This window comes from Microtus ochrogaster, unplaced genomic scaffold (genome assembly GCF_000317375.1).
Source record: "Microtus ochrogaster isolate Prairie Vole_2 unplaced genomic scaffold, MicOch1.0 UNK3, whole genome shotgun sequence".
NCBI lineage: Eukaryota > Metazoa > Chordata > Mammalia > Rodentia > Cricetidae > Microtus > Microtus ochrogaster.
In genome coordinates this window covers 11,188,184-11,202,054 of record NW_004949101.1, presented here as the reverse complement: position 1 = coordinate 11,202,054, position 13,871 = coordinate 11,188,184, and the positions used below count along the sequence as shown (strand labels likewise).

At 40.1% G+C, this 13,871-nt stretch overlaps 1 protein-coding gene across 2 annotated transcripts in view; it reads left to right on the top strand.

The window, feature by feature from the left end:
* Positions 1-13,871, top strand: part of Snap25 (synaptosome associated protein 25) — a 76,526-nt gene that overhangs the window by 53,604 nt on the left and 9,051 nt on the right. The window contains exons 4-6 of one of the 2 annotated variants that reach the window (XM_005365541.3): positions 2,217-2,265; positions 9,221-9,338; positions 12,934-13,059. In XM_005365541.3, coding sequence (XP_005365598.1) covers positions 2,217-2,265; positions 9,221-9,338; positions 12,934-13,059 — 293 coding nt within the window. Of the gene's footprint in view, positions 1-2,216; positions 2,266-8,917; positions 9,036-9,220; positions 9,339-12,933; positions 13,060-13,871 lie in introns of both variants that reach the window. The other variant, XM_005365542.3, reaches the window with a different exon arrangement.

Below are 13,871 nucleotides of genomic sequence, written 5' to 3'. Positions count from 1 at the left end.
GTAGTGTAGACGGAAGTTTCTGTCCTGCCAGGTCCCATAGCCCCTCAGTCCCAACAAAACACACAGAGGCCTATACTAATTATAAACTGGTTGGCCTATGGTTAGCTCAAGCTTATTATTAACTAGCTCTTACAATGTAAATGAACCCAAAATTCTTATTTATGTTTAGCCATGTAGCTTGGTACCTTACTCAGTGAGGCATTCTCATCTTGCTTCCTCTCTATCTGGCTGGTGACTGCAGACTGAGCCTTTCCTCTTCCCAGAATTCTCCTTGTCTGGTTGCCCTCCCTATACTTCCTGCCTGGCTACTGGCCAATCGACATTTTATTGAATCAATACAAGTTACAAATCTCTACAGGGCTCAAGAACACAGCAGTGTAGAGCTCATTTCATCCTTATTATTACAGTGGGAAGGAAGAGAGTTCTTACTGTTCCCGTCTGACCACAGGGTGGGTTGAGATACAGAACAGTTGAGATTAGAGCAGTAAGATGTCAAAGAGAGATCTAGAATTTAGAATCATTTACTGAATCCAGTTCTATTGACCAAGTTGTTTCTCACATTGAGAAGTACCATTGAGAGACAAGCTATACATTTTTCTATCCCTTATCCTTAATGTCTGGGACAGAGTAGCTATCCAGTACACATTTACTGAATAAGTGAATGGAAAAAAAGGACATAAATGAAATAATAGAGAATGGAAGAAAAGGGGATTAAAAAAGATAAATAAACCAACCTACTAACCACACCCTCTTACTTTGTGTCATTGGCTCTACTCTCAGTGTGGGAAATGGTGAGCGTGAAAGAATCAGCTAACCTTCCAGCACAATCCAGCTTTTCTGACTCCCAGGCTTCCTGTTCTCACACTTCCTGTTTATGTTCTCCTCAACTGAGACAATGTCAAACACTCTTGCTCCTTCCAACTAGTTCAGTTCTAGTTTTGAAACACGCAGCACCTATTGGAAAAATGCAAAATTATACTTCTAGGGCATCATACAAACATAAGTGAGAGTCAAAATACACCATAGAATGCTATGACATACAAATAGATAAGAACTGGGCTGATAAAAAGTCAACAGCTTTTCTCCACCTCCCATCAACAACAGAATGGAACAGGATCTTTGAGCAGAAAATGTTCTCTAACATGCTTCTGCACTGTCAGATCCGTTATGCCTAAATAAGCTACCTGCTTTTCATTCTACTGTCTCATACTTAATGGCTAAGAAGTGCAGAAAGGGCTCATTAAAATGTGGGATGGAAGTCCACTCAAAATATACTAAAAGAAAGACTTCAAGATGCCTTTTGTGGTCCATAATCTCTCTGGTTAGTGTGTATCACCCTGTAGCATGCAATAGAGCAGGTTAGATTCCTAGACATGGAAACTCCCAAATCAAATAAGACATTATGTTCACTTCTTCTTCTCCCATCCACTCCCATTCCCTTTGTCCCAATAACCTAGGTAGTCTTGGTTTGTGTGGGGCAAAAGCAGTGAGATGAAGTGTGTTTCTAGAGGTCGCTGTAAAAACGTGTAGCAACCCAGGAGAGGAATGGTTTTTTTTCACACTGCATCATTGTACAGAACTGGGGATTTCAGAGAAAAATATTTTCTGAACTCACTGCATCTTCCAGATCTTGAAGAACTTCTCTCCATAGAGAAAAGTCAGAGAGTCCGTTTTCTTTTGAGCTGTGCTTCTCAGCCTCTGGAAAGCCATAATGTTCTATGATAAACCTAAGCACCAGGATTCCAACATCCTTATGTATCTCCCATGGGGCATCCCTCCCCTGGCCATTAATGGGCACTTTTTGGTCAAACTTGCCAGAGGGAAAAAAAAATCAACCTAGAAGACTGTGAAAATGTTGCTTTCTGTGTTGGAGAACTATAGATATTTGACTTTTCAGGTATAGAATTATTAGATAGTATTAAGTACATGCATTCCAATGTGTACTCACTGTATTGAGGGACACAGGTCTACCCGATTGAGGAAGGACTACTACCTGTCTCCACGTGGCCCTGAGAGTCACTGATGAGGTTCACCCTTTACCCGATTCCTCTGGTCCCTACCTAGCCCCTTAATGCTCTCGTCATGCGTCTTCCCTTTGTTTCCCTTTGGTCCTTCTTCATTTTCCATATTGAGGAATAATTGTCTCCTTACTGATTTCTCTTTCTCTTTTCTCTCTCTAACTCCTTTTCAACTTTGCTACCATTATTGGAATGTAGAGTAAAGATGCTGGTATCAGGACTTTGGTTATGTTGGATGAACAAGGAGGTAAGTTCAGATTTCTTCAGTAAGAACAATTCTGCAACTGAATAAAGTTACAGCTTTTAATTTTTGTTACGTGTATATATAAGTGTAAGGGTTCTAGAAAGCTCGCCTTGCTGGATTTTCTTTTTCTGTTGAATATATTAAATGTGGAGATGTCAAGACCTTCTTCATGACTGAATTAATGATACTGCTGTCTCTACTATATACATCGAGATAACAGATTTTTTTGTCAATTTTTTTCCGTTTATTTATTTATTAAAGATTTCCCAAAATGAGATAACAGATTTTAAAAGCAAAATCTATATATGTCTCTTAAAAGACAATATTTTAGACAGTGCTGAGAATTTGCCTATTCTTCTTACCACCAAACTTTCCCAATAAATTTGGTTTCTTCCCACTAATGTCCAAGTTATGGGATATAGTATATGAGGTTATGCATTTCCTCTGACCATCCAAATTTAGTATCTGAAAGTTTTGGTTTTCAAATCATTACAGAGGTTTCCCCAGAATAACTGAAAATCATTTTCTCATGGGGTATTTAGAAAGTAGAAATTTTAACCAATCATAATATTTTATCTATTTTAAAAACAATTTTGGAAAGGCTAGGAGTAACAAAACTCAGAGAGTCAGGATGTTAATAGATCATCTCTACACACTGAGGTAGAAACTATAAAGGCAATCCCATGTTTTAAATGGACTCAAAATGTCTAAAAATATGGTAATATAATGTACATAATTCTAACCACAAAAATTCCATTTTGTGTTCTTATAACAATGAGATAATTGGACATTTTTATACTTTGCAAAGACATTAGAAAAACATTACGACTGTGATTTTTTTTCCAGTGACAAATATAAGAATGTAAAACTCACTCCAGCAGGTCCGTAATAAACTCCAAGCACAAATTTCAAGCTGAGAGAAAAATTTCCATGCTGAGAGCCTGGCATAAAATACTAAAATATAGAGAGCCTATGCATATCATCAAAGGGAAAATAACAAGAAGAAAAATAGAAATAAGATATAAAACTTCACTTTGCAAGTAGACATGTAAAATATTGTCTCAAGCATCAGAGATAATGGCATGCCAAGTTTTGGCAAATTGACCCAAAACATAAAAATTGAAAATAGAAACACTTAATTTCCAATGGATGCTGTGGTCTGATACACATGTTATAAGGAACAATTTAATATTAATATCTTCAGTTTTGAAGTGCACCTATCCTTGACCAAAATATCCCATTCCTAGGACTTTTGCACTGTAGTTAAACACTAACAATTATGTAAAGAAAAATGAATATGCCTTACTTGTAGTTTTTTAAGACTAGGAATGATCTAAATATCTGTCCGTGGAAACATCTACTAAGTCAGCTAGGGTATGCCTGTGAAGAGATGTTCTGCCCTCAACACAGTACATAAGCGTTTAATGATTTCTGGAGGGTTAAGGTTAGAGTAAGAAGAGAAGACAAAAAGTCATAGCATTTGAGGTGTCCTGAGAAGTAATTAGAAGCATTAGAGATTTATCTAGGGAATGCCTATGATGGATGGATATAGAAAGTAAGAGCCTGTGATTTCTGGTTGTGATAGTAAGAGCCTTTGGAATGTGATATGGGTCTAACACCTAGAAAGGGAGCTGGAAAGAAAAGGAGGATAGAGTGGGAGGAATCCCAGACTAAAAAACTATTCTGAGAAGGTCTCAGCCAAGCTAATGGGGAACCCAGAAGCTAAGATTGCCACCCCTAAGCAGAGAAGAGAAGAAATGCCACAAACCTGGCAGTCCCACTATATTTGGGTATTAACCTGTAGCATCTCGAGAAAGCATGACCTTAGTATGAATGCTATGCCACCCATCAATGCAGAGCTACACCCTACTTCTCTGACAGGTTCCCTCCATTGCTTTTGTTTTTGTAATATTTAGTTGCATTAAACTCTTTTCAAAATATACATCAAATAATTGTAAAACTAGGGAACAAAAACAGTTATACACCAACTTCATCACTTTTCATCCACTGTTCAAATTAGAGTTGGTTGAAATCTCTAAAATTAAGAATCCAGTTGAGTTCTGTTCTAAAGGTATTAAGGATTGCTCTAATTACTTTCTGGTTTGATCTGTGTCACAATGTCTCAGCTCTGAAATGTGGGGTGCAGCAAGCCATTGCATGAAAAGTTGTGAAACAAAGGTGCCCACATAGATAAACAGCTCTTTCAGTTAGTAGAGCTGTGTGGGGAAAGGAGCTTTACAGCAGAATAAAGACTTGGGATAATGTCTTCTTCCTCCTCTACAAAGTACTGACAAAAAGACATGATATGAAAAACAATAGACAGAAACATGGAGCCCTAGAGAGAAAGGCTGAGGATGTAGCTCAGCTGTAGAGCTACAGTGAGGTCCTTGCTTAAGGCCCCAGCATCACAGATGAAGAGAGAGGAAGAAAGGTAGAACATGAACAGCCTTTTGCTTACCTGAATTGAAAATATCCTTGTACTTTGATAAAGAAAATCTAGAAGTACAGTGTGCAAAATCCCCATACATATGCAAAAATTTATAATTCTTAAATATGATAACTCCCATAAGCATCTAGCTATTATTACCTTAAAAAAAAGCAAAGAACAGATTCCCACCCCAGGATAGCGAACGTTTTCAGCTGAAACATTTTGCAGTCCTCCAGTAAGCATATTTCCCATGAGAGTTTGTGTTATAGCAGATATGTGGCAAACAGCTCATTCTGACAAAAATAGATAATTAAAAACTACAGTTGTAAATCTTCAAAAGTGGGTGATCTGGGGCTTGTCTGACGGGGTACACATTCCATTTTTATTAGGAACTTCAGGCCTTTGCAAGTGACAGATGGGTGTGCCAACCACATCTTCCTTGCGTCTTAAGAAGCCAATTTATTTATTTAATTTAATAAACATTAAATTAATAATATTTAATTCTGTTTGTGCAATATGTACTTGCTTAGGTCAGTAACTGCTTTTTGATTTCTCTCCAACTTATGCTGTACTAATTTTGTCTATGCCTGACATCCAGAGTATTAACCATTTCTACCTCGCAGCTGCTCAAGGAACGGCAAGCAACAACCATCCTCCTGGAAAACTATTGCACCTGCTGTGGAGGCAGGCCAGACCTCTGCAGGTTCTCCAACTGAACAGTTACCCTGGGAAGGTCCTTATAGGATTCTTGTTTTAGACCTAGCTATCAGGGGAACCAAGGAACATCAGGCATGACAGACAACTCTGGAGGCATATAGAGCCCTGGGACTTTTGTTCCCCTAAAAATGATGTCTCTCAAGACATCATATAATTTAAAGCCTGAATGGCTCTGTATTAACTTGAGTACTCTTATCTTTCATTTCCATTTTTCTTCTTTCTTTTGTTAGTCTTTTCTGGGTTGTTTGTTTTGATGACTCAGTCCAGGATCTCTGAGAATGCACCTGTGATGAGCTCTAAATTAAATAGTAAAATCTCTGACCACTGCTGGCAGAAAAAAAAAAGACAAAATGAAGGTCAATCTAGAAGGCCATCCAACCATCTTGAAGTTAATAGCACTACAAAACAGTGTTTGACAAAATACCCCACCTCTTCGCTAATCCACTCTCAACCTCAGTTCAGAATGACTCAGGTTGTTCAGTGTGGTAGCCAATGTGGATATGTGGTTATTTCACTTTGTTTGAATGAATTTCATAGCGTTCATCAGTATTAACGAAAATGGTAGTATCTTTTACTTGGATATTAGTATGAAGGTGTGCATATTAGGTAAAACAGTTACTGTCTTTTACTTTAGGACCAGACTGAGTATTCTAGGGTCTTATATTCCTCTACTTAGATGATAGTAGAAGAAAAGGTGTCTAAACAAATCCTCAAGAATCTATCTTCTACTGGTGAATCTATCACAGAGATATCATGGCAGAAACATAATTGTTTCAGTCTCTGTTAACAACATGCAATATTGGCTATGAGAAGACTGGAAGATACTCGTGACAAAAAAAAAAAAAACTGTTCTCTTCTCAACCTCTAAGAATAAACACAAAGCTTAGGGAGAGAAAACATAGTCAACCCTGCACAATCTACTATAAGACCCTCACAGATGCCACTCTACACAGGAATGAAATGAAGACATGGATGCTCTCACGAACTTCCTGAAGAGTGCATCATGGGAATCATTCTAAGGCTACCAAGTCTTAATGCGTCAAACATGCCCACAAGCATTGGCAACTCAGCACAGTAAAGTTCATACTGTAGCTAGAATACCTGGACAAAATAGTTCTAGGCTTTTTTTTTTTCCAAATCAAATTCAACATCAGATTTTTCTCTTTCAGTCAAACATTTGCTAACAAAACTGCGAACCATGACAGAATGCAGTTTTCAGAAGTGTGAATATGGATGTGTTCATTTTTATCTTTCAATGACCTAACTCATAGGTCTAACCCTTACGGTCAGTCCACATAAATACATTACCACTTATTCTCTAGAGGCACCAGAAATAAGGCATCTGAAATCTTGGCAGAACATCAGGATTTTTGCAGAAACAAACAAAAAAAAGCATAAATTGTTTTCTAAGTTAAGAGAAATGCATCAGGTGGTCCAGACATCTGAAGATGCACCCTTCTGAGTGTGCATCGCTGCCATCGTTTGTGCCCTACAGGGAGTTTGCCCTTTGAGTCCAGGTACCTCCTTAAATCCACCCTAACACAGCGCTCTTCAAGCTACCAGCAATTCTTTTATTTGAACCAGCATCCTTATTCTATCTGTATGCATCATGGTCCTTCATTTAATGACGCATTGATAAAGGCATGAACCGTGTCAACCAAGACACCTAGGAAATGAAGAAAAATTTAAGTTTCATGAAAACACTGTGTCCTTTCCCTTATGCTTTAGCCCTCTCACTTGAGTATTAAATTTGATTCACACACAGATTTATTATGTTCTTAAAAGGAAACTGGAGTTGAGTCATTAGTTTAAAAAAATAATCAAGTTTGGCATGATTGTGCTTCCGATCATGTGCTAAGGATGCTGGGCTACAGAGGGAGATCCTGTGTCAAAAAGGCAAACAAACAAACCAGGAAGGGAAGCAGGCAAGAGAAAGGGGCGTTCTCTCAAATAAGAGGAAGGAGGAAGGGAGAAAATTCTTGCATGTAAAGATTTCTGGGCCATCCCTGTCTCTTGCTCTTGACAGGAGAACGGTGCCACTGTCCCTCCACATTGACCAAACACTGCAGTGTTTCCATCAGCTTCTGCAAAACATAGTAGAGGTGGCAGAGACTTAATCAGTGACAATTTCTTCTTTTGCTTTAGTGAAGAGAGCCAAAAATAATCTTTCCGTACCCAGATTCATGCTGTCCCGACTTGAGTCCCCAGTGAGCATCATTTAGGTCTCACAGTGACAATTTCCACATCATACACTTATGTGAAATGGTTTTTAGGTGATTGTTTAGCCCCTTGGGCAAGAACTGTGCTCTTATGTTATACCCTAGGCATGCCGTTGCTTCTAGAGGCACAATCATCAATGCATGCATGAGAATAGAGAGAGAAAGAGGAGCAGGGTGTAACTGGGTGTTATAATTAGACAGCCAAGACATCATATTGCACTTCTCCTTTAATGGTCTTAAAAGCTACTTGACAAGTCCCTTCATTAAATTTGCAGTTACCCTAATTTGGTGACACTTTTGAGAAATCAATCAATTTGGTTTATGTAACCCTGGCAACCTAGAACGGATTCATTTTTTATGAGTATCGAGCTGTGTTTCAGATGCACTGAGGACAGCTTTCCTTGCAGCAATGACACAGTGCCATTCTGTGTGCCAATCCGTTGCCCCTCCTCCAAAGAGATATACATTCTCCTTGTTCTCTGACCAGGTCAGTTGTTAGCAGGTCCACATCGTAGACACCAGGGAACCAGGGTAGAATGAAATGCCTTTCCCAGCTTTTGTAGCAAGTCAATCTCAGGGTAAGAAATGAATTGAAATGTTTTGCTTACAGTATTGCTATGCTGATGTTGCCTTCTTTTCCAGCTCCTATGAATTAAATAAGGAAAACCAAGAACAGACCATTGGCCACCTTTGGCTAGACAGCTACTGCTGGGGGAAGAGCAGAAACTTATAACTATGTCTATTCCTGCTTACTGTTTTGTCGTTTGCCACGAAGAAGTAAACACGTTCTATTTTCTCTTTTTATCTGATTGGGGATACTTAAAAACCAAAAGATATGGATATTTTGAAATTGGAGCAGATAATCTTTCTCAAAGCATTGAATGGGAGCCCCTTAAACATAAATTAACACCTTGTTTTTCTTTCTCTTGGTTTTCACTGTTGTCTGAATCAATACACTGCTGTTTCCCTGGATACACAAAATCAAACAGACCTTTTGATCCCATCCCATCATGTCTGAACTGCAAACTATTTTGAGCATCGTTCTTGTTCATTTCCTTCCACCCATGTCTACTTAGGGCAGCAGCAACCGTCTACAGCAATGCATCCTCCTGGATAATGCATTGTAATCTCAATCTCTCTCTCTCTCTCTCTCTCTCTCTCTCTCTCTCTCTCTCTCCCTCTCCCTCTCTCTTTCTTTCTCTCTAATTCTGTTTCACATAGTCATTTCTCATGTTCTGTTGGAAACCCAAAAAAAATTCATTCCACACTATCATCCCTTTGTCCTAACCAGAACAACTCGATCGTGTCGAAGAAGGCATGAACCATATCAACCAAGACATGAAGGAGGCCGAGAAAAATTTAAAAGATTTAGGGAAATGCTGTGGCCTTTTCATATGTCCTTGTAACAAGTAGGTACTGGGTACCAGCTCTAATCTGTGGCGTCCAGTTTTCTTTCTTTCTTTCTTTCTTTTCTTTTCTTTTTTTGGTTTTTCTTTTTTAATGTCAAAGTGAATGTCTGAAGTTTTGTCTTTTTTTTCTTTGTCCTTTTCCATCTGCTTCATTCTGTGGGGATAAAATACTTGTGTTTAATCAGAACAACTGGAACGCATTGAGGAAGGGATGGACCAAATCAATAAGGACATGAAAGAAGCAGAAAAGAATTTGACGGACCTAGGAAAATTCTGCGGGCTTTGTGTGTGTCCCTGTAACAAGTAGGTGCTGCCTGCCTGCCTGAAGCTTTGGTTTTCCCAAGGCTCATCTCCAAGCCTTGACTAGCTCATTCCTGCAGGCTCATAGGCAGGATGAGCATGTGGCATGCAGAACAGATCAATACCGTCTCCAATGCATTCATCTCATAGCATAGATAATACTAGTGGGAGTTACTGTTGATGCATTAAAAATCAGGCATACTACAGTGGAAGCCTCACTATCAGCAATTTTTATTGATGAACATTTCAACATTTTTCAGAAAGTGTACTTTGAGACAGAGGCACCCAGGGCACATTGTTTTCCTCAGTCCCAAGAATGAAAACTATAGATTTAGAAAAGACTTGGGGTAAGTGTGGAGAGTTAGAAATGCATGTACCAAGGTTTGATTTTCTTTTCTTTCTCAGAAGTAAAAGAGACAGGCTGATTTGACCCAAGTAAGCCTCTGCAAGCCAAAGTGTGTGGCACATTCCCTCCTGACTGCCCACACAGCCCCTGCATTTGGTCATGAGGTGCTATAGCCTCACCCGGTGCAAAGGCATCCTCCTCAGTGAGATGCAGTAGTGCCGGTCCCAAATTGGACCCAACTCCTCCAACTCTTCCTCTTGGAAGATCTGCCTGTACACTGGCTGAAATGTTGAAATGTGTAGATTTTGCATGCACGACATCACAAAACATTTAACTGTTCTCAAGGTTCTGCAACGCTTTTTTGGAATGTAGCAGAAATGTGACATGTGGTTATAAAGGTTTGCAACAGAAAGAACCCAAAACTCGAGGGTTCTAGAAGATAGTTTCATTTGGCTAGCAGTGGGGGGAAATGCATGAGTGGATTGCCCAACATGCATTTGGAAAATTAAACTCATTACCTGATCTCCCTCTCCCCTCCCCCTTTCCCTCTTAAAAGAAGCCTTTTACCCCAAAGCTCTTCTGACCCTGGCTTTTAGAAATAGAAATTGATGTCATTTTTGAGCAGATTATATGACCATTCCCATCCTTTAAACTTTGAGGCTGATTTGAAATATCCCACTTCCTGCTTAGGAGGGGAGGGGCTCATTTTACCAATAAATAAAAACATCATTTAAAAAAAATGAATGACTAAAAGAATTCTCTACAGTAAAGCCTGGCTAACTGGAATCCAGCTCACAGGAACTCTCAGCTGCCCATCACTTTTGCTTCTTTTCTGATTTTAGCCAAAGAAAAGTGGTACAGGAGTAATGGGAGGTAGCAGGGAGCAGTCAGCCCAGATTCAAAATGTTTTGTTTTCAGGGGCATCTAGCTCATTTGCAGTGTCTCACATCGTCTCTATTCCACAATCCCTACCTATGAGGAAATTCATAAGTGACAAATTAGACGTGATTTTAAAAGGTCATCAGACACATCAATATAAGCCAATATAAACTGTGGGAAGATTAGATTGTGCCCATACCCAAAGACTCCTAAAGAGAGAATTAGCTCAAGAACTTGAGAAAGATATTTACCAATTACTCTTAATACAAAATTCCCCCCCCCACCAGAGTCTACTGTTCACTAGTAAAACCATAGAATTCTCCAAAATGACTCATGGGCAAGCATTCCAGTTAGTCAAGATTTGACTGTAAACCCTTTTCAGAGCCAACTTACCCCATATTTGGAGTGAATTTCAACAGACATACCCCCACCCCCTTCATTGTGTGTGAAGAAAGGGGGGGAGGTAGGGCTCCTTGAGGAAGCTCCTCATGTTCTGAAGAAACATGACACCATACTAAATCCATATATAAGTGGTCCCTAATACCTTAATTCTAAAGAGACCCTATTTGAGCTTCAAAGCTTGAGTGAAGTGTTCCCTAATGTGTGTAAATAATGCTTTAAAAACCATGTGTCACAACGCAGTGGCTGGTGGTGCCCTGGACTCTCTGGGGGCTTTGCCCTGTCTCGGCATGTTTCGAAGGACTATGGTAGATGTACGGCCGTAATGTGAGTCTGTGCAGCGTTGTTGGTGCAGTGGTTTGCCTTCTCTTTGGAAACGCATATTTCCCTTTCCTTTGACCTTGCCAAAGATGGTATAGCAGACATTTTACATAGCAGAAAACATCACAAAGTCCAAACAGCTTCTTGCAACTCAAAAGGGAGCCAATGGGGAGGTGGGCTAGAGAGACAAACTCTCGTCACTATATTGAAACTTCGTTTGGTGACCTTGTACCATTCATGGAGTGGGCCCATGGCCCTTTGGTGCAGTTAAGTTGTGACAGTAAATTGTGGGAGCTACTGAAATCGCATTGGTGCATTTCCCAGTTTGTCACCATGGTTTCCTGGTCCTCCATCCACAAGGATTAAAGCCAATTTAAGAAATGGCTTTGGCCCTCTAGTGAGAGAAAGAAGGGGAAAAAAGAATTAAATCTTGGTGCCTTAGAATGAAAACTGTGAAATGGGACCAAAGGATGTATGTTGTTCTTGGACTCAACAGCATGTGGTTTCTACTATGCAAAGAACCTAGAAACATCTTTGATTGCCTTAAATTACAACACACCCACCAAAATATGCTCTATATGTTTCTATTGGGCACAATAGGTATGCCTGGATTTTAAGTTGTGTTCCAAGGCAGGTCAGAGAAATGTAGCCCATGGAGACCACACTAGTTCCAAACCACTCTCCCCGGTCATAACCCAGGATAGTTTAAAGTAGGAATCTGTACGTACACTACCCTGCCCTTTGGCCCAACCAAGAAGCTAACGAACTGCGTTTCAAATCATCATGAAGGCTATTACTGTCCTGCTAGTGCCTATTTCGAGAATGGTCAACTTCTGGAGTAGTTTGGCTTAAATGAGAATGCTTCACTTTCTACTCATGCCTGTAGCTGGTGCATGAAGAAGACACAGGGTGGGCTGGGGGTTCCTTTTCGGTGCTAGATGGCTTGTTCTCTCTTCTATTTTCCTGCATTCATTTCACTATGCTTCTTTTACTTTTTGTCTCTGTGGACAAAGGTTTGTACATCAACCCTGGATGTATGGTGACTGTTTGGAAGTACCGATATATTATCAAATTCGAAGCACTATAGAGGCAGCCCAAAGACCATCACCCTTGGCCAACCACCAATCCTTTGTGTCTTTCATGAAGCGTTGGAAATGTAGTTCACACATTCGTTGGGGGAAAATATATCAAGCAGAGATCGTTGCATGATAATGTGTTAAAAACTTGGTCAAGTATGTTTTTCTTCATGATTCTGTGTTACTGTGGTGTAATGTACACCCTCTACTTGGCAGTCTTGTTTTGTGTCTGTCTGCCAGTATGTTTTTCTGTGTTTTGTGTCTCAAATTATAACCATGTCACTGAAATAGAACTGAATGTTCTCCAGCTATCTTAAGCCTTATCCAATTAAACTATAAAACAAACCAAAGATAAGTCTTGACCACTGAAATTGGCTCAACTGAAAATAAGATACTGAATAGCTGAGGCGTGGTGGTGGCCAACTGTTTGGGTCCAGATTATGATATATCGGTATTCTCTAATGCCTCAATTTAAAACTCATTTGCTTGGTTCGGTTCTTTGCTTAAAGAATTGGTTAATTTCTGTGAGCTTGCTGCTCCACCCTGTGCTTTGTCACTCACCCAATTTTTTGCATAGGCTTAAATCCAGTGATGCTTATAAAAAAGCCTGGGGCAATAATCAGGATGGAGTAGTGGCCAGCCAGCCTGCCCGTGTGGTGGATGAACGGGAGCAGATGGCCATCAGTGGTGGCTTCATTCGCAGGTGAGTTTGCTTCATTTCTCTCTTGATGGATAACCAGCACTGAACTATTTTACCTTCTTCCACACCGAATTTTTGGGCTCCCTCGTGGGGCTAGGACTAGATTTGTGATACCCTCACTGATTTCCCTAGTTTTGGGCTGGGTTATCACTCAAGGCACATCCATCCACCTCCATGAGGTCTTCCAACAAAGAGCTTGGATTTCTTCATGGTGATTGTAGTGTGTCAAGAAGACAAGACCCAAGGCACAATGTCCTTCCAAATTACGGTGTGGGTGCTAGCCAAAGCAAATCCCATGACCACATCCAGAATCAGAGTGGTTGTGGGAAGGCACTGGATGGCATGGGTTTATTTTAGGCAAGCTGATTAAAGAGACTGTTACAGAGGCATGTTAACAGCGTGTGTGATGCAGCATGTATAGCCTAGTAGTAACAGGAAACTGTTACCATTCAGTCCTCAAGTGATAAGAGCAAGAGCTATTACCAGAACCCCAAAATTATGACTACAAAAAGATACTATAGTAGTGAAAGGTAGTCATAGCCAGAGTTGGCTAGAACGAGAAAGGGAAGGAAATTCCCCAAGCCTTGCTTCTCTTGTCCTCCAGTCTCCCTCAGTCCAAAGCCCATTGGAAGTCAGAGCAAACAAAAATATCAGCTTCACAGGGCACAGAACACAGAAAGTCAAAGAACTGATCTGAGTGAAAAAAAGAGTGAGAGACTTGGGAGGCAGAGGCAGGCGGATCTCTGTGAGTTCGAGACCAGCCTGGTCTACAGAGCTAGTTCCAGGACAGGCTCCAAAGCCACAGAGAAACCCTG